General features: G+C 45.4%; 1 protein-coding gene across 2 annotated transcripts in view; it reads right to left on the bottom strand.

The window, feature by feature from the left end:
* Positions 1-25,669, bottom strand: part of LMX1A (LIM homeobox transcription factor 1 alpha) — a 169,384-nt gene extending 143,715 nt beyond the window's left edge. Inside the window, exons 1-2 of one of the 2 annotated variants that reach the window (XM_055402883.2) lie at positions 25,594-25,669; positions 23,103-23,289 (exon numbers count right to left, since the gene is read on the bottom strand). In XM_055402883.2, coding sequence (XP_055258858.1) covers positions 23,103-23,289; positions 25,594-25,669 — 263 coding nt within the window. Of the gene's footprint in view, positions 1-23,102; positions 23,290-24,907; positions 24,924-25,593 lie in introns of those variants that run through there. The other variant, XM_088834972.1, reaches the window with a different exon arrangement.
* Between the last annotated feature and the right edge of the window lie 781 nt (positions 25,670-26,450).

Raw genomic sequence — 26,450 nt, forward strand, 5'->3', positions numbered from 1 at the left:
TATTTTTTTCTACACTCAGGATACATGATGGTCAAATTTATATGTGCAACCCAAACCCAGAAGAAATGACAGAAAAGACAGTTTCCCAAGTTACCACCCCACCACCACCACTGATTTTATTCTGAATCAGTGCTCACGCTGTCAGGTAACCAGATGGAGGTTTTATATTACTGTGTCCAGAAAAACTCACTTCACTTATTCTAGGAGAGTGACTTAAACCTCTATCTGCTCAGCAACATAGCTGTTTCAGAACTGCTTGGATTTAAACCTTCATGGAAGAAACTGGCGTGACCTTTGCACGAAGCCTGGCAATTAGAGCAGAGTGTCTCCAGGGCTTTGCCATGGACAAGGCAGCTGTGACACGGGACGCTGTGCATGGGGCTCGCTACTAGACAGACCGGCCTGACCCTCTGCGTGGCTCAGAGCCCATGCAGCCTTAGGACCAGCACTGAGCCGCTCTGAGCCTCATCTCCTCATCTCAGACAAGACTGTGGTGATGGTCCCACGGTATAGCATCTGTTTGCACACACTCTCTAGGTTTTTTTTAATCTTTTAGGCTCTCAATGCCCAGTGTCATTAGTTTTGCATGGTAGATTCCAAATTATTATTAGAGTTGAAAGAAACCATATGGGACTTTTAAAACACAATACAAATTCAAAGATTTTGAACTCTCTCATAAATGCTAAAACATTCACATAATATATTTATAAATTAAGTATGTCATACATATATTTTAAAAATCGGAGCGTATTACAAAATTAGTATTAGCATAACATTAATTAGGCTTTATTCTGTGGCCTTGGTTTAGAAAGATGATCAATAACTTGTTAAGTCTTGTCATTACAGTACCTTCTGAGAGAGACTGAGCCTCTCGTTGGATCATGGAAAAAGCAAGAGAGTTCCAGAAAAACATCTGTTTCTGCTTTATTGACTCTGCCAAAGCCTTTGACTGTGTGGAGCACAACAAACTGTGGAAAACTCTTAAAGAGATGGGAATACCAGACCACCTGACCTGCCTCTTGAGAAACCTGTATGCAGGTCAGGAAGCAACAGTTAGAACTGAACATGGAACAATGGACTGGTTCCAAATCGGGAAAGGAGTAGGTCAAGGCTGTATATTGTCACCCTGCTTATTTAACTTATATGCAGAGTACATCATGAGAAATGCTGGGATGGATGAAGCACAAGCTGGAATCAAGACTGCCGGGAGAAATACCAATAACCTCAGATATGCAGGTAACACCACCTGCATAAAGCAAAAAAGAACTAAAGAGCCTCTGATGAAAGTAAAAAAGGAGAGAGAAAAAGTTGGCTTAAAGCTCAACATTCAGAAAACTAAGACCATGGCATCTTGTCTCATCACTTCATGGCAAATAGATGGGGAAACAGTGGAAACAGTGACAGACTTTATTTGGCGGGGCTTCAAAATCACTACCGGAGAAGGCAATGGCAAGCCACTCCAGTACTCTTGCCTAGAAAATCCCATGGATGGAGGAGTCTGGTAGGCTGCAGTCCCTGGGGTCGCTAAGGGTCGGACACGACTGAGCGACTTCACTTTCACTTTTCACTTTCACACAATGGAGAAGGAAATGGCAACCCACTCCAGTGTTCTTGCCTGGAGAATCCCAGGGAAGGGGGAGCCTGGTGGGCTTCCGTCAATGGGGTCACACAGAGTCGGACACGACTGAAGTGACTTAGCAGCAGCAGCAGCAGCAGCAAAATCACTACAGATGGTGACCGCAGCCATGAAACTGAAAGACGCTTACTCCTTGGAAAAAAAGTTATGACCAAAAACCTAGACAGGATATTAAAAAGCAGAGACATTACTTTGCCAACAAAGGTTCGTCTAGTCAAAACTACGGTTTTCCCGGTAGGCATGTATGGATGTGAGAGTTGGACTATAAAGAGAGCTGAGCACTGAAGAATTGATTCTTTTGAACTGCGGTGCTGGAGAAGACTCTTGAGAGTCCCTTGGACTGCAAGGATATCCAACCAGTCCATCCTAAAGGAAATCAGTCCTGAATATTCATTGGAAGGACTGATGCTAAAGCTAAATCTCCAATACTTTGGCCACCTGATGTGAAGAGCTGACTCATTGGAAAAGACCCTGATGCTGGGAAAGATGGAGGGCAGGAGGAGAAGGGGACAACAGAGGATGAGATGGTTGGATGGTATCACCGACTCAATGGACATGCGTTTGAATAAACTCCAGGAGTTGGTGATGAACAGGGAGGCCTGGTGTGCTGCAGTCCATGGGTTGCAAAGACACAACTGAGCAACTGAACTGAACTGAGCCTCTGTTAAATATCATACGAAACCTGGTAAATTCACAGGTTTGTGAAATTCAAATGCATTGCTTCCTCCTGACAGCCGTAATTAAGTCAGTAGAACTCAGTTCAAACTTCAGTTGCCAACAAATGATCATAATTGTTGGCAAAGAAGAGTAAACATAAGCCTACTTAACAATTTGCTAATTATCTTTCAGTTTAGGATTAATGTAACAAATAAATACTGGATGCCGGCAATGTAAATTTATCAGTCATTATATCAATCATAAACCCTTGTCATAAACCAACAAGGGTAAGTAGATTTTATCTGTTTTAACACTCCTGTTTTCAAACAAAGTATTTGTTGCCCTTATTTTTTATTTCTGAAATCTGATGTGTGTTTTACTTCACAAGGCAATCTGTCTGCCTGTATAGCCTTTTAAAATATTAGATATATCCCTTGAGAATTCTTAGAAAAGTAATGCTTACGATTAAAAGTAATGTAAGACACAAACCACTGGTATGAGAACAAAATGGTCCATATGGGCATAATTTACAACTGGCTGGCATTGTTTACCATTACTGATTAAATTATTAGTATAATTAGCTGCCATCTAGTGAGGATCCTGATTGTATGCTGTATAAACATGCACAATTTTTAATTCCTATCAGTTCAGTTCAGTTCAGTTCAGTCGCTCAGTCGTGTCCAACTCTCTGCGACCCCATGAATCATAGCACGCCAGGCCTCCCTGTCCATCACCAACTCCCGGAGTTCACTCAAACTCACCTCCATCGAATCGGTGATGCCATCCAGCCATCTCATTCTCTGTCGTCCCCTTCTCCTCCTGCCCCCAATCCCTCCCAGCATCAGACTCTTTTCCAGTGAGTCAACTCGTCACATGAGGTGGCCAAAGTATTGGAGTTTCAGCTTTAGCATCAGTCCTTCCAATGAACACCCAGGATTGATCTCCTTTAGAATGGACTGGTTGGATCTCCTTGCAGTCCAAGGGACTCTCAAGAGTCTTCTCCAGCACCACAGTTCAAAAGCATCTATAACATACGTTAAAAAGATAGTTTCTGCCTTTTAATAGTAAGGAGGAAGCTTCCTCAGAGGTTAACGTACCAAGTAACAGAACTGGGATTTGAACCATTGTCTATGTGGGGCAGGGAGTGGGGGAAGCAGGGGGTCTTCCTGCCACCCATTCTTATGCTACAGTCTTCCATGTGATAATGTGCCTAACATTGGAGGAGCCAAAAGTTCCTTCAGAGGCATGAGTTCTTGTCAGCTCAGTTCAGTTGCTCAGTCATGTTCGACTCTTTGCAGCCCCATGGACTGCAGCACGCCAGGCTTTCCTGTCCATCACCAACTTCCAGAGCAAGCTCTGCTCAAACTCACATCCACTGAGTCAGTGATGCCATCCAACCACCTCATCCTCTGTCATCCCCTTCTCCTCCTGCCGTTAATCTTTCCCAGCATCAGGGTCCAGCGAGTCAATTCTTCGCATTAAGTGGCCAAAGTATTGGAGTTTCAGCTTCAGCATCTGTCCTTCCAATGAATATTCAGGATTGATTTTTTTTTGGATTGACTGGTTTGATCTCCTTGCAGTCCAGGGACTCTCAAGAGTCTTCTCCAACTCCACAGTTCAAAAGCTTCAATTCTTCAGTGACCTGTTTTCTTCATAGTCCAACTCTTTCTTTTTCCATGACCACTGGAAAAACCACAGCTTTGACTACATGGACCTTTGTCAGCAAAGTAATATCTCTGCTTTTTAATATGCTATCTAGGTTGGTCATAGCTTTTCTTCCAAGGAGCAAGAGTCATTTAATTTCATGGCTACAGTTACCATCTGTAGAGATTTTGGAGCCCAAGAAAATAAAATGTCTCACTGTTGTCATTGTTTCCCCACCTATTTGCCATGAAGCGATGGGACCAGATGCCATGATCTTAGTTTTCTGAATGTTGAGTTTTAAGCCAACCTTTTCACTCTCCTCTTTCACTTTCATCAAGAGACTTTTTAGTTCTTCTTCACTTTCTGCCATAAGGGTGGTGTCATCTACATATCTGAGGTTATTGATATTTCTCCCAGCAATCTCGATTCCAACTTGTGCTTCCTCCAGCCCAGCATTTCGCATGATGTACTCTGCATATAAGTTAAATAAACAGGGTGACAATATGCAGCCTTGGCATACTCCCTTCCCACTTTGGAACCAGTCTGTTGTTCCGTGTCCGGTCCTAACCGTTGTTTCTTGACCTGCACACAGATTTCACAGGAGGCAGGTCAGGTGGTCTGGTATTCCCATCTCTTGAAGAATTTTCTATGGTTTGTTGTGCTCCACACAGTCAAAGGCTTTGGCATAGTCAATGAAGCAGAAATAGATGTTTTTCTGTAACTCTCTTGCTTTTTCGATGATCCAATGGATGTTGGCAATTTGATCTCTGGTTCCTCTGCCTTTTCTAAATACAGCTTGAACATCTGGTAGTTCTCAGTTCCTGTACTGTTGAAGCCTGGCTTGGAGAATTTTGAGTATTCCTTTGCTCGCGTGTGAGATGAGTGCAAATGCGTGGTAGTTTGTGCATTCTTTGGCACTGCCTTTCTTTGAGATTGAAATGAAAACTGACCTTTTCCAGTGCTGTGGCCACTGCTGACTTTTCCAAGTTTGCCAGCATATTGCATGCAGCACTTTCAGAGCATCATCTTTTTTTTTAATTTTTTTAAAAAAATTTAACTGGAGGCTAATTACTTTACATTATTTTATTGGTTTTGCCATACATTGACGTGAATCTGCCCCGGGTGTACATGTGTTCCCCATCTTGAACCCCCCTCCCACCTCCCTCCACATCCCATCCCTCTGGTTCATCCCAGTACACGAGCCCCAAGCATCCTATATTATGCATCAAACATGGACTACTGGAATTCCATCACCTTCACTAGCTTTGTTCGTACTGATGCTTCCTAAGGCCCACTTGACTTCACATTCCAGGATGTCTGGCTCTAGGTGAGTGATCACACCATCGTGAGATTATCTGGCTCTTAAAGATCTTTTTTGTACAGTTCTTCTGTGTATTCTTGCCACCTCTTCTTAATATCTTCTGCTTCTGTTAGGTCCATACCATTTCTGTCTTTTATCGTGCCCATCTTTGCATGAAATGTTCCCTTGGTATCTCTAACTTTTTTGAAGAGATCTCTAGTCCTTCCCATTCTATTGTTTTCCTCTATTTCTTTGCATTGATCACTGAGGAAGGCTTTATCTCTCCTTGCTATTCTTTGGAACTCTGCATTTGGATAGGTATATTGTTCCTTTTCTCCTTTGCCTTTAGCTTCTCTTCCTTTCTCAGATATTTGTAAGGCCTCCTCAGACAACTATTTTGACTTTTTGCATTTCTTTTCCTTATGGAAAACCCCAAATGAAATTTTTGGCCAAACTTATGCTTTCCCTTTCTTCCAGATCACTAACTCATAATCATTTGTAGGTCACAAGCAGATTCCAGGATCTGATAAAATTCTATGGACCCTCTCCCCCAGAAACACACACACACATACACACTTCTGGGAGAATAAGGCAAGGGATTTGTGTATATCCTGACCCAAAACCCAGGTTTAAAAACTTCTATTGCAAATATCAGCACTGTTGGGTTTTTCACTCACTTACCTCCTTTACATTTCCCCCTCTTTCGTGATATCTGTGTAACTTTTCAAGGAATAAAATAATGGAGCTGAGAAGGAGACATGTCCACATCCAAGAAGAGTCTCGCCACACTCACTGCTGCCTCTCGCCGACTCTCCCACATCTTTGCCATCTCAGTAAATACTCAGCTCAGGTGGAATGTCTTGGAATCATCCTCTTGTCTTCACGTTTTGTTTACCACTGGTCTGAGACAGCTTTACTGATGAACTGATTACCCCAAGCCTTCCACAACAATCACTGGGTATCCATTATGTCTTAGGCACCAGACTAGTAAACAGAATATGTCCAGGCTCTCATCAGTGAACAAAATAAATACAGGCAGACCTCAAAGATACTGCAGGTTCAGTTCCAGAAAACCACAACAAAGCGAGTATCGCAACACATTGAGCCGCATGAATTTTTGGTTTCCCTGTAGATATGTAAATAATGTATACACTATACGGTAACCTAAGTGTGCAAGTAAAAGAGGAGAGTGAAAAGGTTGGCTTGAAGCTCAACATTCAGAAAACAAAGATCATGGCATCTGGTCCCATCACTTCATGGGAAATAGATGGAAAAACAGTGGAAACAGTGTCAGACTTTGTTTTTTTGGGCTCCAAAATCACTGCAGATGCTGATTGCAGCCATGAAATTAAAAGACGCTTACTCCTTGGAAGGAAAGTTATGATCAATCTTGATAATATATTAAAAAGCAGAGACATTACTTTGCCAACAAAGGTCCGTCTAGTCAAGGCTGTGGTTTTTCCTGTGGTCATGTATGGACGTGAGAGTTGGACTGTGAAGAAAGCTGATCGCCGAAGAATTGATGCTTTTGAACTGTGGTGTTGGAGAAGACTCATGAGAGTCCCTTGTACCGCAAGGAGATCCAACCAGTCCATTCTAAAGGAGATCAATCCTGGGTGTTCATTGGAAGGACTGATGCTAAAGCTGGAACTGCAATACTTTGGCCACCTCATGCGACGAGTTGACTCACTGGAAAAGACTCTGATGCTGGGAAGGGTTGGGGGCGGGAGGAGAAGGGGACGACAGAGAATGAGATGGCTGGATGGCATCACCGACTCTGTGGACATGAGTTTGAGTGAACTCCGGGAGTTGGTGATGGACAGGGAGGCCTGGCGTGCTGTGATTCATGGGGTCGCAGAGAGTCGGACACGACTGAGCGACTGAACTGAACTGAAGTGTACAACAGCAGTATGTCTTAAAAATGTGAACACTTAAATTTATAAATACTTTATTACTTAAAAAAACTAACCATCTGTGCCTTCAGTAAGCTGTAATCTTTCTGCAATAGTAACATCAAAGGTCACTGATCACAGATCACATAACAAATCTAATAATGCTGAGATAATAATCAAAATATTACACAGAAACACAAAGTAAGCAAATGCTATTAGAAAAATGGCACTATAGAAGGGCTGATACAAACCTTCAATTTGTAAAAAAAGAAAAAAAAAATTTCTGTGAAGCACAATAAAGCACAGTATTTTATTACACAATGCATGAACTTTACCTTTGTTGTCATGGGGCCTACCTTCTAATGGAGGGGAACAATATATTGGCATAATAAGGTAAACTACAGCACATCCTAAAAGGTGACCAGCAGCTGGAAAAAGGAAATATACAGAAGTTACGGGAGATGGCAAGTGTCAGCATGGGCTGCAATGTGAAATAGCTGGATGTTTGACTAAACACACGAGGGCGGATCAGACTGGGGGAGATTTAGGGAACGCACGTTTCATTTCTTGCTTAGTGTCCCTCCTCCCCTCTGGAAGGTAGGCTGCCTAGAGCCAGGGATTCTCTGATAGTGTTCTCTGCTCCACCCCAAGTGCCTGTGACATTGCACATGGCAGGCACTCAACAAACATCAGCTAAACAAGTGTAGCAAATGAAAGAGCTGAACTCACCTTTGGGCCAAAACTGAGGGTTTCTGGCCACAATTCTAAAGCTCCCCGAAAATATCAATATCCTAAACTAAACAGTAAATTTAGAGCAAAGAGAAAAGAAACTGAGTCAAGTTGGGGTCACCTTTTAGAAGGGAAAGCTGAAAACTGACTACACATGTAAAACAATAATAATCTGAACTCCTACTTTTAAAAAGCCAGATAAGAAATGGGCTTTAAAAAACTCCAGGATATCCAATACCAAACAGGCTTTTAAAAGTAGAAATGACCTTTGAATACAGGACTCCTAAATGCTGACTGGTCCATCAATTAGGCTGCAGTTGAGGTACATGGAGACGGGGCAGGTAAGAGAAAAGCCACCAAACAGGGAAGTGCCAGCCACTGTGCCACACCACCCTCACCCCCGACTGCATTCCCCACTACAGCCCCGCATACGCAGATCACTGTGCTCTGATGCCCTTGGGTTTTAAGCTGAGCAGTTCATTCATTTATCAATCAGTGCTGGTGAGCCTGAGGATACAGGTTAGGTCTCCATGGAAATCAAGAGACACGATGCAGTTATCTGGCCACAAGTCACACCTCTGACCCTGTCCAGCGATCCCACTTATATACATCCTTAGTTACACAAAGGGACAGAATATGGTCTGTGTGTGTTTGCATTACAACCCCAAGAAAGAGCAACTCAAAACACATGCTTCATGTTCAAGAAGGCCACAGGTGACCATGGAGGACCAGCTGACCACCTTCAGCACAATTGCAGCATCAAACCAAGGCCCCGGGTGCAAATGTCTCCATCAGCTTCTCCTAAAAACACTGTTTAATTCTAAGAAAGAGTAAGCGCTATCTGGATGGAAGCCACAATGGCTGGAGGGCCACAGGCAGGACATCTCCCTCCATCTTGCCCCCAGAATTAGCTCAATCTGGTAAAAAGTCAGGAGTGTGAGCTCCCTGGATTCCATGGCATGAGACTTTACTGATGGCTGGTCTTACCACATGACAGGTAATACGAGCTTCAGAACCTTCTTTCCTCTCTGATTAACCAGCAATGTCAGAGTGAAGCTGAAATCACTTCATTGAAACAGTTCAACCTCTACAATACCGTACATCATTAAATTTTTAAAGGAGCTCATTGGGGAAGTCTTTTAATCGTTTAATAATTGAGTTGGGGGAAAGAGACCACTGATGAAGAGTATTTACCTGAGCTGATATTAACTAGGTTTGCCTACTAATGGCTTTCCAACAATCCCACTGTGTCCATGTTGCCATTTAAAAGAGTACATTCCATTTGGCACTTGCCCTTTCACTATCAACAGGAAAACTGAAAAACAATACATCATCAAGTACTGCAATTTGTATTACAGTTCTCCACCCAATTCTCCTTCCTAGCACTACTGAGCTCTTTCAACGAGTTGACAAGTAGAAAAATTCATCCCATGAATCTTTTGGCCGTCTGTGATAACACATAAGCCATCACTGATATATTCCCCACTGAATTTACTAGCCACAGAGGCAAAGCCACTGGAAAACATTCAGCCTCCTTGACAGCACCAATTTTATTTAATTCCCTTCTAAGAGGTCTGGCCCCTTATGACCCTGTCACCTTTTCTCTTCTAGGGTCACATAGGTTTCAACAGTCCTAAGGAATGATTCCCACTTAATCACACCCTGGTCTTAGAACTTCTTGTCAAAAACATTCCTGCTCACCTGTGCCATACATCAGGCGATTTGTGATCATGCTCCACAACTCAGAGAGCTCGAGAGGTAAAGGTGCTGAGGTCAATGGGAAAATCTCAAAATGGTGAAATGATCTGCCCAGGCCCACCCAGACAAACAGGGGCAAAGGAGGGACTATAGCACCAGGATTCCAAGCACCCACTGCTATCTCCTAGGCCAGTCTGGCCTCCAATCTGGGGAAGCTAACACACGAATCGACCATGCGAATAAGACTGTAAGAGAGAATGACAGTGGGTCAGGGGACCGGGCCACCGTGGCATGTTCAATGAGGAGGACAACGTCCCCATACAGGACTCCCTCTCTCTCCTGAGAATCACAAGAAGCAAAAGCCCTTTCGTGGGCAGGGGTGTGGACTGGTCTAGCTGCCAAGCACAACTGACTCATTCCTTTCCTGGGGAGACACACACACCTGTCTGGGGGAATCAGACACCCCCTGTGCACCTGTAACCAAACAGAGATCTGCATGGATGGGGAGCAGAAACAAGAAGCTGGACGACTGAGATTCACACTACGACAACTGGGGTCAGAAGCAGGACTCGAGCTGGAGCCCCATTCCCCCACCCCGCTGCTACCCCTAGGCCCCTGAACCAGGGTGACCTGGAAAAGAAGCTATGGGGAGGCAGCAGTGGCCAGCTGATGAGATACCCTGAGAAGCCATGGGGAGCAGAGCCATCTTCTGCTGGCCTCTGTTCTGTGGCGATCAGTTCTGACCAATCCAGAGAGAAACGCACAAAAGGGCAAAGGAAACGAATGACTGGAAAAGACCAAAGCAGGGGTTCAACACGTGCTCTGGGAGTATCCCTGCCCCTGCCCCCACGCTTCTCTTCTATCAGCTGGAGGCCCCTCTCTCTCCTGGATCCTCAACCTCCTCCTTTCCCTGGAGAAACTCACCTTAGCCATCATGTAGCCTCAAGATTACCCCATCTTCCTCAAAGAGTTGGCCATCACTCCCTCTACTTCCTTCTTCTTATTGTAAAACCCACTAAAATGCTGTCCTGCTCCCTCCAAGCTTCTGACAGAGCTACTCTTGATAACTTACCAATGGCTAACTGCCAGTTCCAAGAGCAAATAAGTGGCCCTACTTTACAATCCCCCGCCTCTGCTCTGTCCTCCAGAAGCCCACTCACTCTGGTGTTTTCTCCTGTATCCATGCCATTTCATCACAGCCTCCTCCAGGGCTCCGAGAATGCCAGTAGCCCCCAAAGTTACACCCTGGGCCCCTTCCCACTCCGTGTAGTATCCCCGTGGGCACTTCTCACATTTATTTGATAATGTTTCCTAAAGCTGTTTGTCCAGGCTAATTTCTAGATCTTCTTTCGCAATTGCCTCCTGGACATCTCCACCTAAATGGTTCACATTTCCATTCACCCTTCAAGAGCTACTTAACATATCACCTCTTCCATGAAGCCTTTCCAACAATCCCAAACAAGCCATAAATTGATTCATTTATCCACTTAACCAAAGCAGATTTGTCTGCTGCTGCTGCTGCTAAGTCACTTCAGTCGTGTCCGACTCTGTGCGACCCCATAGACGGGAACCCACCAGGCTCCCCCGTCCCTGGGATTCTCCAGGCAAGAACACTGGAGTGGGTTGCCATTTCCTTCTCCAATGCATGAAAGTGAACCATGTAAGATGCTGGAGATACAGGAGTTAAAAAACAAAACAAAAAGAAGGTCCCTGCCCTCATTACTGAGCTTATGGCTCAGTAATACAAACAACAGTAAACCAACAAATAAATATGTATTTCAAATTATGATAGGTACTATAAAGATAATGAACAGTAATATAGAACCAAGGGATTTACGTAAGCTGGTACTCAGTCTCACTGGCCATGCCTTTCATAAAACAAGTTTACTCTTCTTTCGAGTCTCTGTTAATTCATATCTCTAAGCAGTCTCTGCTAGATTGTTAATACATCAGTGCCTTGTTTTATTCATTTTTACATATCTGGCACATACAAGAGTTTAATAAGTCTGTCTGATGATTAAAGGGATGAATGAGTAATTTAATTAATGAACCAACTGTTTATAAGATTCCATTTTATTCTAAATTTGAGAAATCCACATACAACTAAGTGAAGTGCATTCCAACTGGTGGCACATTACCCGAAATCTCTAGTTTCATTAACCACCAGTTTACACAGATTAAATTCAGACATACATGTCATCTCTATAAAATTGACTGGAACTATCTTTAAGAGAACCAAGTGTCAACAGTGGTGAGAGAAATAATACAATCCAGGAATACTTAATTTCCTCAAAACCCAAGGTTCCATGATCCCTTCTTTGATCCAGCCAGGCCAAGTGATAAACAAGAGGGAGTGAACAGTTCTGGAAATCAGCCTCACACGGAGGCACAGTGGCTTTTTCCTAGTTGAGGCTGGGGCTTGTTTGAAAATACAACAGTTCAGAAGAAAACTTGGAAAGTGTTATCTGAGGAATGGATGGACAGCTGCTGGCTGGTCCCAGTGGAAGTATGTCTGGAAGGCTCCAGATCTGATGGTTAACAGTTCTGCTGCCAAATGTGCAGACAGGCTCCCAGAACAAAAGTCACCAAGAGCAAACTCTGTGAGCTAGAGAGGAGGATAAGGCATGTGTGTCTCCCTCTGCGTCATTCTTCCCGTGTGGAAGAACAGCAATGCTAGCGAGTCAGTGGAGACCAATGCAGATGGGATGGGATGGGAGAGGAGGGATGGGCAGGATGGCTTTGCTTTGGCAGAAGAGTTTGATAAATACGAATGACGAGTGTACACTAGCAGCTTTCACACACACACACACACAGAGGCATTCCCCAAATCCAAAAAGACTTCCTTTAGAACCACAGAATGTATAAACAGCTGACCGTCGGAAAGCTGCTGGAAAGCTCAAGTATCTAGCAGGTGGGGACTTGTTTTCCAAGAGCTGGTTCAATAGGACATACTGAGAATTGTGATCTCACAGGGGTGTGAACACCAGAATTCAAGGAGCAGATGGTGTGATTTAGTGGAAAGGTCACTGAACCTGAAGTCAGAGGCTGTGGAGAGCATCCTAGCTTCTCTCTTTACCAACAGCATGTCCCTGGGCAAGATCTTAACCTCACAGAACCTCAATTTCCTCATCTACAAAATGCAGGGTGGTGGGAGGAGCCTCTCCATATCTACCTTTTTTAATTGCTGTAAAGTCTGATAAAGGTAATATCTGTGAAGGTTCTCTGAAAATTGAAAAAGATACATTTCTCCCAACATATCTTTTTATGGCGTTTTCTATGAGACAATCATTAATCTGCTTTATAAACATTAACACAAAATGACCTTATGAGGTCAGTACAATTTTTTATTTCCATTTTATTGAATTATAATTGACATATAGCACTGAATATGCTATAAAGATGAAGCTTTAATCCCTGGGTGGGGAAGATCCCTTGGAGGGGGGCATGGAAACCCACTCCAATATTCTTGCCTGGAGAATCCTATGGACAGAGAAACCTGGTGGGCTACAGTCCATAAGGTTGCAAAGAGTCAGACACACGACTGAAGTGACTTAGCACGCATACAGGCATGCAATGCAAAAGTTTAAGGTGTATAACATAATGACCTGACTTAAACACATCAGAAAACAATTACCACAATAAACGTAGTGAATATTCATCATCTCATATGGATACAAAATTTTTTTTAAATAGGAAAAATAGCTTTTCTTGTGACAAATACTCTTAAGATTTACTCTCTTAACAATGTTCATATACAACATATAGCAGTGTTTGTTATATTTACTATATTATGGTTTATGTCTCTAGGGCTGATTTATCTTATAACTGTAAATTTGTGAGGCTGGTACTTATCCCCATTTTAGAGAGAGAAAACAGGCACAGAGAAAGCATGACCTCCGTCCAAGGTAACACAGCTAGTGAGCAGGAAAGCAAGAATTTGGTCCCAGACACTCTGGCTCCAGAGTTTATGCTCTTAACCACTAGACTGTGTTAAGTTATTATACACAGCTCCTAAGAATATGTATTCTTTTACTCACATTAAAAAACCAACAATAATAATACCCAAGCATATATAGTTCTCCACATTTCACCAAGAGATTTTTGAAGTTCATTATCTTTTTTAATTTTCACAACAACTCTATGAAGTTGTTATTATTCTATTCCTTTGTATGGATGAGGAAATTGTGGCTTGGATATCACTTGACAGTAGGACATGTGTTTCAAATTATTTTTCCAGTAATGGAGAGAGCTGTGGAGTAACCAAACCATTCATAGTCACCTGTCCAATCCTCTTCCATCTATGGACATGGACTTCTAAAATCAAAGATCCCAACCAATAACAGAACAAAAAGAAAATAAAACCCAGAAGAAAAGGAGTGGGTGTGGAATCACAGCTGCCCTCACATACAAAAAGGAAAGCATCTGACAAAGTGATGCTTGCATTCTGCCCAAAATTATCTACTGATCCCATTCTAGGGCCTAAAGTTCTACCGTAAGATAGTTATTCCTTTGAGCAAACACCCTTCCAGTTAAAAAGTATGTTTGGAAGGTACACATTATCATGTATATCCCAATGTGATATTTCATAATATCCTCTCCATTTTGACAGCTAGTGGAGAGTAGGCTCTAACCTGAATACAGCATAATTTGAAAATTAAAAGGCCCTAAGATGGGTTCAGCATATACGATAAGCAAGAATGAAAGGCTGAGCTGAAAGCTGAGGTCCTGAAAATGGGGTTGGAAAACCAGTGCTGTGGTTGAATCTGGGGCTTCCAGTTACACAGATCCGCAGGAGAAAGGTAGGTGCAGAGACCAAGCAACACTCCAGCCAAACACATGCAGGGAAGGGACTCCTGGGATGCTCTTCCCCTTTAGATCTCCGAAATCGGCTTCATGGTGCCAGCGAGGAGGCACTGCGACGACATTACCCCAGTGAAGATGGCAGGCTGCCGCCACGCAGGCACAGGGAAGCGTGTACATCGGGGTCCCTGCCACAGTGTGAGGCGGGGCGGGGCGAGAGGGGTGAGGGGCCAGCAGCAGGGGAGAAGACTCTCGATGGCTATGTTAAAAGGGATTTGTTCCACTGTCAAAACCAGAAAGCTCTCCCCAAGAGCCAGCTTTAGGGAAGGCAGTCTGAAATGACAGAGAGGGGAAGAATGATTAGGGAGGCCCTTTGGAAAGGGGGTTGGAATAAAGACAGGAGCAAGCAGCAGGCCAAAGGCAGGTGTGGCTGTGAAAGCCCGCCTCTGAACAGTGGCGGCCAGCAAAGCCTGGGCGATGAAAAGAGCCCGGGCCCCAGTGCCTTTGCTGGGTCCCAATAAAGAGACCCCAAAGCCACCCTGACCCTCGAGGGCAAGGACAGGCCTCTAAATTTCGCCTATTCCTGGTTCTCCCCAGCAACCGGGAGAGGGCCCCATGACTACCAAGCTCCCCAAAACTGTAGCCACACCTGACCGCTCACCTGCCCATTCCCTTTTCTGGGCCCCAGCCTATCCGCAAGGACATCAACCTCCTCTCCACCCTGGAGCTGGGGGCCCCCAGCCAAGCTGGCATCAGCTTCCACTCAGGTTCAGTCCTCAAACAAAGACATATTTGGACGCTCCTGCAGAGACAGGGGGAACCACTTCTGAGCCCAGAGGGAGCTGGCCTTAATCTGCTGCACAGTGAATGACAACAATGTTAAGAATGAAAATATGGTTTGGGGGGATAGTCCCCAGGAGCCCAACATTTTGGTATTTAAAGGAACTTTAATGAGCTTAAGAGGCTAATCTGGAGTTCAGGAGGGGGTGTTCTGTTTTGTTTTGTTTTGAAAAATCCTTTTAAAGGTTGCTGAGGCTGGAGAGGGAGGAGGCAAAAGCATTGTGAGTCAGGGAGTGGCTACGGTATAGCTGAAAGGGATGATGGGAGGAGGCCGCTCTAAAGACCCCTTCTCACCGCAGCAGCAGAACCTGGGACTCGGGAGATACAAGACGATTCTTTCCAGGTGGCCGAGTGTGGCAACCTGAGAAGCAGCCAGAACAGCTGAGCGTGAAGGCGCGGTGTCAGAACGCCAGCCATGCTGCCCACCAGACGACTCCTCGTCCTGGTTTATTGCTGACAACACCAGACTCAGGCACTTCTCTGACCCACCGAAAAACAGAACGCAGCACCCATGAAAGTGCCAGGCACACTCAGAAAGATGCTCAGGGGCCCCAACTGGTCACCCACACAGTGTGGTCATGAGACCACGCAAACCTGGGCATAACATCCCTCACCAGCCATTGTAGCTGAATTCTGTTCCATAACTGGATGGACCATTATCGTGTGCATCTAAAAGACAAAGTCGTTTCCTCCAAGTGAGAAAAATTTAAAAGAGGACTCCCAGGTGGCACTAGTGGTGAAGAACCTGCCTGCCAATGCAGGAGATATAAGAGACGTGGGTTTGATCCCTGGATCAGGAAGCTCCCCTGGAGGAGGGCGTGGCAACCCACTCCAGTATTGTGGTCTTGAGAATCCCATGGACAGCGGCACCTGGCAGGCTACAATCCACAGGGTCACAAAGAGTCAGACACGACTGAGCGACCTAGCACACACACATGCATAAGGACAGGCTGGCCTGGCGGGAAAATGGGGCAATGATGAGACGATATTTAAGAGTTCTCACGTGCCTTCAAGAGCCAAGTTAGTAGAATGCCACAGGACATAGGGGAGTGAAGGGGAGGCAGAATGGGATGCAGCTAGATGTGAAGTCATGGTCCAGTCCACGTGCTCTTCCATGTGCTGAATGACAAACGTATGTTTTTTAAAAAAATATGAAGAGTTTAACTGGCCCATCAGAAAATGTTTCCAACCCATAGTGGCCAGATATCTAACCAGGGCTTGTCCATTACAGGGTAATGATGATAAAACACAAATCTAACAGGGTGGAAAGCCACTGGAGGCCTAAAGAGTCAGAAAAGCCAGACATATTTACTGTCCTCCAAAAATAGGATCCCCCAACTGGAATCTTGAAAGGCTAGAAGAGACCAAACTCTTTCATGTGACTTCAGTTAAGGACTAGGAAAAGCACAGTCCACTTTGTATTTTTAGTTGTTATGACATTATGGTGCAATAATGGGGGATCTGGCAAGGGCTTCATTAAATTCTAGCTAATCCGAGCATGGCAGCCAGGTGACAAGCCCTGCAGATAATCTGGCTGCCTTGCTCACCACTGAAAAGTATAGCATGGAAGTAGTTTCTTAAAATCCTCTTTTAACTACCCAGATGGGGCTATTTGCAATGGGACCATGTATACCCAGAAGGTAGGAAACCAACGCTGAGCCACAGTTTTATTCCTCCCATAACGTCTTCACTAATACTTCAGTGTTTCTGCTGCATTCCAATTGCATCTGCTGTCTAATGCCAAAAGAAACTTAATCCCTATCCTAAGTCTCATTTTATTTATTTTCAGTAGTGTGAAAACAAACATGCAGTAAGATTACAGTGTTTACACCTCCTTTTTAGCTGATATAGCTCTAATCCTCCTGCTAATTAATGCCAGGGCCACAGCAATTTTATTAATTTCAACTTGGTTAAAAATATAGAGACAGATAATTGTGCTTGACTAAAATAACAATTTGACATTTGGAAGGTGTTCACTTCATTTCAGCAAGACAGTTGGCTAGGTTTCATTTAATATATGACAAAGAGACACAAAGCTGCAGCTGACATTGGTTAACGATAACACAACTAATTCTAATTGTGATGAATTGGCTAAACTGTCCCACATCACGCTAGTCGTCCAGGAGATGAAGGGGAAAAATGTAAATCACAAGGCACACAAAGCTTCTCTGTCAGTTTCAGAAACAAGCACCAAGGGGGAAAGGGCCTCTTTCCTCCAGTACCTTTCTACATCTGGCTCCTAAAATTACCAACCTCCCCAAATGGAATCTGAAAAGACTGCGAGCAACACTGTTCTATAATTGCTAAGAAACTTTCAGAAAAACATATAGGGCATTCATGCCCAGGGGGAAGCCTCAGGTTATGCTGGAAATAGGACAGGACTATCCCATATAGGAAACTTTCTGCTTCTTTGCGGGGTGGGGGAGGCACTCATCACCCCATACAGTCCCTAATCTTCCTTATCCCACCCTGCAAGTGGTTTACCAAGCACTCTCATCTGAAGAGGTGGGCATTTAATTTTCCATGTTAGAAAGATGTAAAAAAAAAAAAAAATTTCAAAGCATTTAAGTACAGCTAAGATTTCACAGTTAACTCAAATTATTTTTAAATCTTTCTATGGTGGCTGTGATTGTACTTAATCAACCATAGTCCATTTCCCAGTATTGCACAATATACTTAACAATCAACTTAATATGGGTTATTTTAAACTTGATATAACACAACAATGACAACTTGTATATGAATTTACCCCACGATGCTTTAATAAATTCTTAGGAATATAATGACTATTTTAAATTCTTTTCTCATTTCTGAATATTAGACCCCAAATAATTTCTTTGACCATAAAAAATAATTAGCTGATAAGTTAACGAAGGGAATTGTTCTCATTAGAGAAACAGTAACTCATTAACTTCAAAAAGTCCTCCCAGAAATAAAAGCAACAATGAAGAGGGCTCTCCAAAATTAGTAACAGTGTTTTGGGTCACACAAAAGCTGTAAATAAGAAAAATGAAACTAAAAAGCAACACAAACAATGAATTATCAGAAAAGCTCTTGTCACTGAAATCTGAACAGCAAAACCAACTCCTTAGCTGGGTGGATGACAACATCCCAGAACTCTATAGTATGCAAAACTGGGTTAAATAAATAACTTTTTTTAATGTGATCAATTTACGTTAAGGATAAAAAGAATCCCACAAGCCTACTCTGAAAGGAAATGTTCATATCTAATCCCCAGAATACTATTAATATCTACTCCTACTCTCTAATTTTATTTCAACATTTAAAGTCTGAGATTCAGAAAATCCTACCTAGGGACCAATTCATATAAAAAGAGAAAACACCTCTAAACAAAGACTGTTTCCAATCACCCTTTAAATAAAAAAAGAGCTAAGTCAGCCTGCAGAAACACAGTCACAGCCCATGGACGATGCTTATCCCAAGCTAAGAGCCCCTGCAATTTAATGCACACATCAATTTAATACCTAGCTGTGTTTGATTTTTATATTCCTAAATTTTACCAGGCGCGGGGCCAACAGAAGATAAAGTAAAAATCTAACAACTGCCTCTGTAATTTCATCTGTAGGCTCCTTTTATGAGGAACTGATGCCCAATTTTGATCTCCAAGTAATGTCACAGTAATAAAACCAAACTAACTCTCCTCCCTACACAGCTCCTACACTACCTTGATAAAATGCAGTATTAGCCCATTACTGATCCTAATAGAGATCATTATTACCTCAGCCATTTTCTCCTTGGGGCTGCCAATCAGCAGGTCGAAAGAAAGATACAGAGAAAGTTCTAATGAGGGATATGCAATTGGCTTCATTGGAGTCCCTTTCTTCAGAAAAATTGGTCTGCTCCATAAGAAAGGGGGGAAACATGGACTGGCCCTCTGAGAGAAGGTTTCCCAAGACCTGCGATCTGCTGACATGTGGGGAGTTATGATGTTATAAGAGGAGCCCTGATGACAGCAATACTATCCCACACTGCTCCTAGGATGTCCAGAACAATCTAAGGGATGATGATAAACTTCATATGTGAGGGGAGACGGCCCTGCCTGACACACAGAGCCGCCAGGCACAAGAAAGAAACAATATAAACTTGATTTAAATGTGGGATCTCTTCCAGAATCCTTAATTATCTATTGTATCACCACATTCCCGTTAATCAGCAGCCTCTTCTGTCTCCAACTTAAGTCCAGCTACAGTATTTGTCTGGAACACATTCAGGGAAAACTCCAAACTAACCAGATCCTAGAGGACTCGGTTAAATAGGGAATAATCGATATACAAGTAGAAGTTTCCCCAAGCTGAAAAACACTTTGGTTATTTGCTAACTTTCAAGAATGTCAAAGACAGTTGAGTGCAACGTTTAAGCATCCACACCTATAGCATCCTGAGTTTTATGTGACATGATGCTCCTTCAGCAACTCTGTGCATGTATCATCCCACCGAACTAGCTATTTTTCTCTGATGGCATGTCATGAACAGTAAAGGTCACCCCCAGTTCTTCATCTTTGGATATTCATAAATCAGTTCTCTACACTCCAGCTTTAAATGCTTATTTGTTTTGGATGCTGAGAAGATAAATTATTCCTTAGAGTGTCATAACGTATGAGACAAATATTTAACAAAATGTCCTGAAGTCCTCAAATAGATGGCTGTACGTCTAAAATGCTACTGTCAATTCAATTTTTTAAAATTAGACAAATATGGTGTTTGACATCAAGAAGGTGTAACAACTAGTTGATGGAGTAGAATTTTCACTTTTTAACTGGCTGTCTGACACCATGAACAGGCAGTTCATAATTCAAATGCAAAAGTGCCCAACAGCCAGAAAAGCACATACAAATGGCTAACATAAATATGATAAGGCCACTGTGTTAATATGTTTATGAACTTCACTGAAGACTGCACAATAGCTACATGGTTTTTTTTTTTATGTGTAAAAATAGCATTTGAACTCCACTTATTCTGGAGACAAGGGCACTGCCTGAATGTTCATTTCTATGAATTGTTCCATAATTCACCACCAGTGTTGTCCTACAGCTTTAACTTCTATCTTTATTTCCTCTCCATTTGCCTTGACTGGGTCTCAAATTTTTAAAAAGATCTGAAGGAAAAAGGCAAAAACCATCTTTATAAATGCATTTGTTAAAGAGGAAATGTGCTCTCTGTTTTATGACTATTATCTAACATTAAATTGCATCCCACAGAGGATAAATTTCTTCCAGACAACTTCTATTCAATAGTTAGTCCTATGGTCTAAGTAGAGGTTTACAACAAATACTCAATAGCTAGTATGATATAGGCTATAAGCCTCCTGAAGGCAGGCTTTGAGACATTTTCTTAATATTTTCCCATCACCAAGTCTAGTTCCTTGCCTGCAGAAGCTCAAAGAGCTTGCTGAATAACGGAAAACGTCTTGAGCCTAATTTTAAAACAAACACACACCCCCACCCTTCCCATTTTACAGCAACTATCACGAAGACTAATGCCATTAAGATGACCAAATAGACTACAGCCCAGTTCGGTGGAAAGAAGAATGGGTGTGGATGGGGACAGCGGAGAAAAACCATAATAAAGTTAACCCAAAAGACAATGGCGGCACTGGGCACACACAAGTGCTGATGGTGAGCGAAAGAGTTAAGCAACTCCATTTTGGATACCCGTGTTAGAATCAAAATTAAAAACCCTCATGGCAACATCAACACCTCTCTGAACAATGTAGCTCACACTACTCTGTAAAATCTTCGTGGTTCTGGCCAACAGCTGGCAAGTTGATCCCTGTAATTTTCCCTTTGCAGAAATAGCTTTGTGCGGGGAGAACTGACCCTAGTGGGCTAATAAGCCCCAAACCGCGCCAAATCTGAGAGGCTGCAGTGAAGGGACATTGCTGTGTTAAGTACTTTACAACAACTGTTTCTTCTCCTCTTGACACAGCCTGACTTCCTTAAAGAAGATTTGACTGGCCAGGCAGCTGTGTTGACCCATAAGCCTTCTTTGATTCGTGATTTTTTTTTTCACAAACAGAATAGAAATTCACCACCCAAATCCTTTCCTAAGCTCTCATACTTTTGAATTTGCTGGTGTTGTGCCTGAAGGATGTGGACATTTCAGTAATCTATAAGCACAAGATAAAGATTGGGTCTACGCAATCCCAAAACTTTCAGACGGCAACAGGGGGAAAAAGTGAGCAGAAGCTTTATCCAAAGGTGGTACTTTAAGTTGTGTGTGCAAAATTTGCTTAATTACCTAAAAATCACACTTTTCACTCAGACACTAGGGCAATGAACAATCAAGAACAGATACAGGCACATCTTTTTAAAAAATGTACAAAATAGTTACAACTTTGGGTAATGGTGATGCACTTCTCTCCTTAATTCTGTACTGCTCAACTCTTTCAAAGTCAAACTCTGTTTTTTGTGTGCTGAAAAACGTAGTTATCTTTTCAAAACAAAGCAAAATGTCCGGTACTCTATCCACATAGGGGTAAAATGCAGGAATACTGTATCAAAGGAGGGTTAGTAGCAGAAAGAATTTCTGTGTGTGGTCACTGATCTGATGACTTTGTCAGTTTGCAGTAAACCTCAGAGGCCAGGCAAAAAAAAGAAGAAATTTCTGTTCTCCCTCTGAGCTTCCCCGCCCCGCACACCTCATTTCATGGTGTGTTTTTAATAACATCATAGAACTGTTTTTCATGAACACTAAACCTCCCTTGATTTTCTTCATATACTGCTGTCCCTTTTATTCACCAGTGACAAATGCCTAATTGTCCTGCGCGCATGCCCCCAGGGCATTCCGTCACTTATACAAGTCCGGAGTACAAAAACAGAGACCTCCGTTTCAGCCATTTTTCTTTGCTTCAATACCCTCCACGTGTCTGTGAAGTCAGTGTCCCCATTATTTAGCCATTTTTGACCCGGAAAAGCAGTGCCTCCCCACCCCACCCTCTGCTTAGCTTTACTAAGCAACTCCCGGGGGCCTGGCCGGAACCAGCAAATCCTTCAACCTCCCATTCCCCAGTGTCCTCCAGGCTTTAGACATTATGGAGATCTAGAACTGAAATAGTCCACTTCCCTAAATACCTAGCTCCTAACTCTCCTCATCACACACCAGAACGCTCATGTCGACCGGGTAAGATGGGTACAAGTCGAACCTGCCTAGCGGCAGAAACGCACCCCCAGACAGGAATTAGGGAGGTGGCGGAGGGTGGAAGATGTGGTCTAGATGCCCGTGTGGCCCAAAGGTTTTGGAAAAAACTGTGTAAGGGGTAGGGAGAATACAGGGAGTGAAAAAGCCAGCGGGGTTTGCGTTGCCTCGCAGTTCAAGGAGCAACAGCGCTGTGCCTGAAGCTCAATCTGTCGGGGACCCCAGTGGGCAAAGTCAAGGAAAGAAGGCACACAGGGGATCCAAGCTGTGGGATCGAGACAGCCTCAGCTCTGCGCTGCGCATAACCGTCTGGGTGGCACAAACAGGTGGGTAAGGTGGAGAGGGAGCGGAGAGCAGAGGTGGGCCGCTGGCAGCTCCGCCCCCACCCCACCCCCACCCCCAGGGCACCCCAGTGAGACGGGGAAGGGAGAAACAAGGCCGATGGGATGAGATAGGAGTGTCCACAATGGCGTGTCCCCGGGGGAACGGCCAGGTCCAGAGAACTGGACGAGCAGACCCTAGAGAAAGCCATCCCTTGGCGCTTCTGTGGGGCCCCAGCCGCTACTGCGTGCGTCGGCGCAGTCCGCCGCCGCCCCGGGGAGCTTACAGGATGTAAGAGAATGGGCACTTCGTTTCTGGGCACGCGGGTGCATCTTGCACCTTCCAGAAGCAGATGAGGGGTAAAGAAGGACGGGGTCTCCCGCGCTCGCTGAGGCGGTGTGGGGGCCGCGACCCGAGGCGCGGGCACTTACTTCTCGTAGTCGTACTTGCAGTAGAGCTTCTTGTCCCGGTAGAAGCAGGTGGTCTCCAGGGGCTCTTTGCAGGAGGCACACTGCACGCACTGCTCATGCCAGAAGCTGTCGTTGAGCCGCAGCAGAAACCTATCCGAGATGACCCGTTGACAGCCCTCGCAGACAGACTTTGGGCTCACCGCTCTGCCTACAGCAGCAACAGACGTCCACCCATGAGCCGCGCTGGCCCAGCATCCCCCCCAAACCCAGCCCGGACCCTCTACAGATCCATCACTCCACACTCACGGATTACCCCCGCGGGCGCCACCCTGGAAAGCCCCCTGCTAAACATCCAAGCGAGATATGGAGAGCACAACAAAATCAAAACAAATAGCGTTTCTGATAAACGGGACTGTGTGGGAAGGTTTTAAATTCTACCAGGGGAGGGGGAGAAATCAATAAGTTATCTTTAATTATCAAACCTATCCAGGTATGCACAATCCTGCACACCTCAAGTAAAAATCAGCCTACAAATAAGCTTGTGCTCCCAGGTTAATCAGCCAATCATCAAATAATTCACTATGCTCTATTGTCTATGATTAAAACTATGAGTGTGTAAAAATAATTCTTTTCTGTTGTTGCTTGGTTTTGTCCTTTGCTAAAATGCAATTTTGTTCTATTTATTTGGAGGAAAACTTTATACATTTTCTTTGCTTCCTAAAAAGTCCCATGCCTGCAAGAAAATACCATTCCCACCCTAGGCAAACGTTATTGTTCAAACCAATTAGCCCCAAACTGCTGGATGGCCCGCAAATTGCAAATGGGTTTTTTCATTATTCAGTTCAGTTCAGTTCAGTTCAGTCGCTCAGTCGTGTCCGACTCTCCGCGACCCCATGAATCACAGCAGAAACATCAAAACGGAGAGAAGGAGGGTGAGGGGAAAAAAGAATCAGGACTCCAAGACACTGCAGTGTCCGGCCAGTATTCCTGGAATCAGGCGAGCTCAGCAGCCACGAAAGAGGGCTAAACCGAACCCAAACCGACTCAGAGGGAAAAGGACTCTTCTCAATCCTAACCTTTGCACGTGCGTCAGTTTTGTTCCTTTCGTTTTCGGGTGCGGGTTGGGAGGACATTTTTTTTTTTTTGGGGGGGGTTGTGGGATGCTCGGCCACCTCTGTCATTTTGTCGGCACGTTTCACAGCTATTCAGAGAAGGCTTTGTCCCCCGGTAACAATACTTTTGCGAGAGATGTCCCAAAGGGCCTGACGCTTCCCGGTTTCCCTGCTACACTTGGCCCCTTTCCCTTTAGGAGACACAGCTATCGGCTCAGAAGCGGGGCCAGTCACCTTGGGATTCAGGCAGGCAGAGCTAGAAGTAGCGAGCTCTTTAAAATATTTCCTATTTTTTTCTGCCCTGTCTCGGCGTCTAGGGCCGAGACCCCGGGCGCAGAGAGCAGACCTGAGGCGGGCAGGGCGCACCGGACTCGCCGCGATGCCTGCTAAGTGCTAGACGTTCGAGTGCGCCCTGCGCTAGGTCCGGGCCAGCTCTGGCCCTCTGGCTCTTCCGAGGCTGTATGGAGTCGGGAAGTTTCTGCAAAGGCGGTTGAAAGAGGGGAACGCGGTGCACGCGATTTCGTTTCATCTGGGGAGCTGGGGGGCGGGCTGGGGAGAGGATTTCCTCCCTCAGTCCGGTTTCTCCAGCCGAACTGTCTCGTCCTCCGCCTACACCCCGCTTTAGCTGTTCCGAGTTAGGGAAAGAGGCAAGAGGTTTAAATGTCAAAACGAAATCCCGCTCCCCCACTAAAAAAAATTAAAACACCCATTCACCAAACTTGAAAAGCATCGAGGGCGGCGAGGTGGGAGTGAGAATCCCTGGCTTCGGTTCGGTTTGACCCGCGTATGGGTTGAGGCCCTGGGTTCGCCGCTCCTCCGTAGTCACTGCGAAGGCACTGGGGAGACCCAGGAGGCAGCCGGACCCGCGAGACGAGAGATCCGGCACCAGTTAATTAAAGGCGAGGCTAGGGCCCCGCCGCGCGGGCTAATCCCCAAGATGCGCTGCCCACCCGCCCGGAAAAGCCTCTCGGCTGTGCTGGAGGCTGAGGCTGGGGCTGGAGTTGGAGGCAAGAAGCCGTCTCGAACTTGGGTGCTCCGGACCTCTGGTTTGTGTGCTCATCCCTAAGTCTCGGAAAAGAGGGCGGCATTTATGAGATGTCGATCAGCTCTATGATTAAAAATCCAGCCTTGGGTATTTTTAATCACTTGCCATTCAAACGCCCGCCAGCAAGCTCGCCCGCCCCTCGCGGCTCTGGGGAGTTCGGTGCCCGGCGCAAGAGGACTGGGGCGGCTGGTCGGTTTAGGGTGGGAAGGACCCACAGTTGCTGACAGAGTGAGCTCAGCTGAGTGCACGAAGCGGGGCGCCAGCTCCCCCACTGCTGTGTCCCAGCGAGCCGGACGCCAGAGCTGGGGCCTGGAGGAAAGACGGCGCGCCCGCGGCGCACGGCCTGAACACTCACCCAACAGCGACGAAAAGGAGGCCGACGTTTCGATGGCGCTTTGGAAGTTCTCCTCCATCTTCAGGCCGTCCAGCATTGTCGGGCCGCGCGGGGAGGACCTGTAGACGAGAGGAAACGACGCTTTGGGCGTCTGAGCCCTTTAGGACGCGGCACACGCAAGCCGCCGCACTCTTGGGAAAGGACGGAGGGAGTGTCCAGGGTGACCAGAACGAGCTGCGAGGGTAGAATTCAGCCAAGAGAAATGTGGGCTAGGAGGAGAGAAAGCAGTCACAGCGAACGACTCGGACTGATCTGATTTCATTCGAAGCCAACGCGTTAAGTACTTAGGCCTCCGCCCCCCAACTGCGTTTCTCCTGCCCCTGTCCCCCACCCCCTCACCAGGTCCCCGGCCCCAGGTTTCCCCACCCCGAGTTCGACTCCGCCCCAACCTACACCAGTCAGGGCCCTAGGGATGCCTCGGCGGGAAGGCAGCTCCTTCTGTAAGAGATAAAAGGAGTGAGTATTTTTCCTCGCGGGGCCGAGCCCAGGCACGCGGAACTATGAGCCCGCGCCCAGACCCGCAGCGTTGCGTCCCTCACCTGCCCCGGCCGAGAAGCGGCAGAGCCAGCGATCCCGAGAGCGTCCCGCCAGCTCCCAGGCTCGGGGCGCTGGGATCTGCCACGGGCGTGCGGGGCGCGCAGGGAGGTCCGCCCGCCGGTCGGCCGGTGCCGGGAACGTCTGCAGGAGCGGAGAAGTCGCCTCGGGGAGGAGCGCGGCTGGCCCCGCTCACTCTTGGACGCATTTCAAATCAACTTTCAGAAACACGCCCGCCCGAGCTGGAGCCTAGGAACAGGCAGCCTTCCTTACCTGACGGGTGA

Source organism: Moschus berezovskii, chromosome 4 (assembly GCF_049115385.1).
Source record: "Moschus berezovskii isolate FMDL1 chromosome 4, NW_MosBer_1.0, whole genome shotgun sequence".
NCBI lineage: Eukaryota > Metazoa > Chordata > Mammalia > Artiodactyla > Moschidae > Moschus > Moschus berezovskii.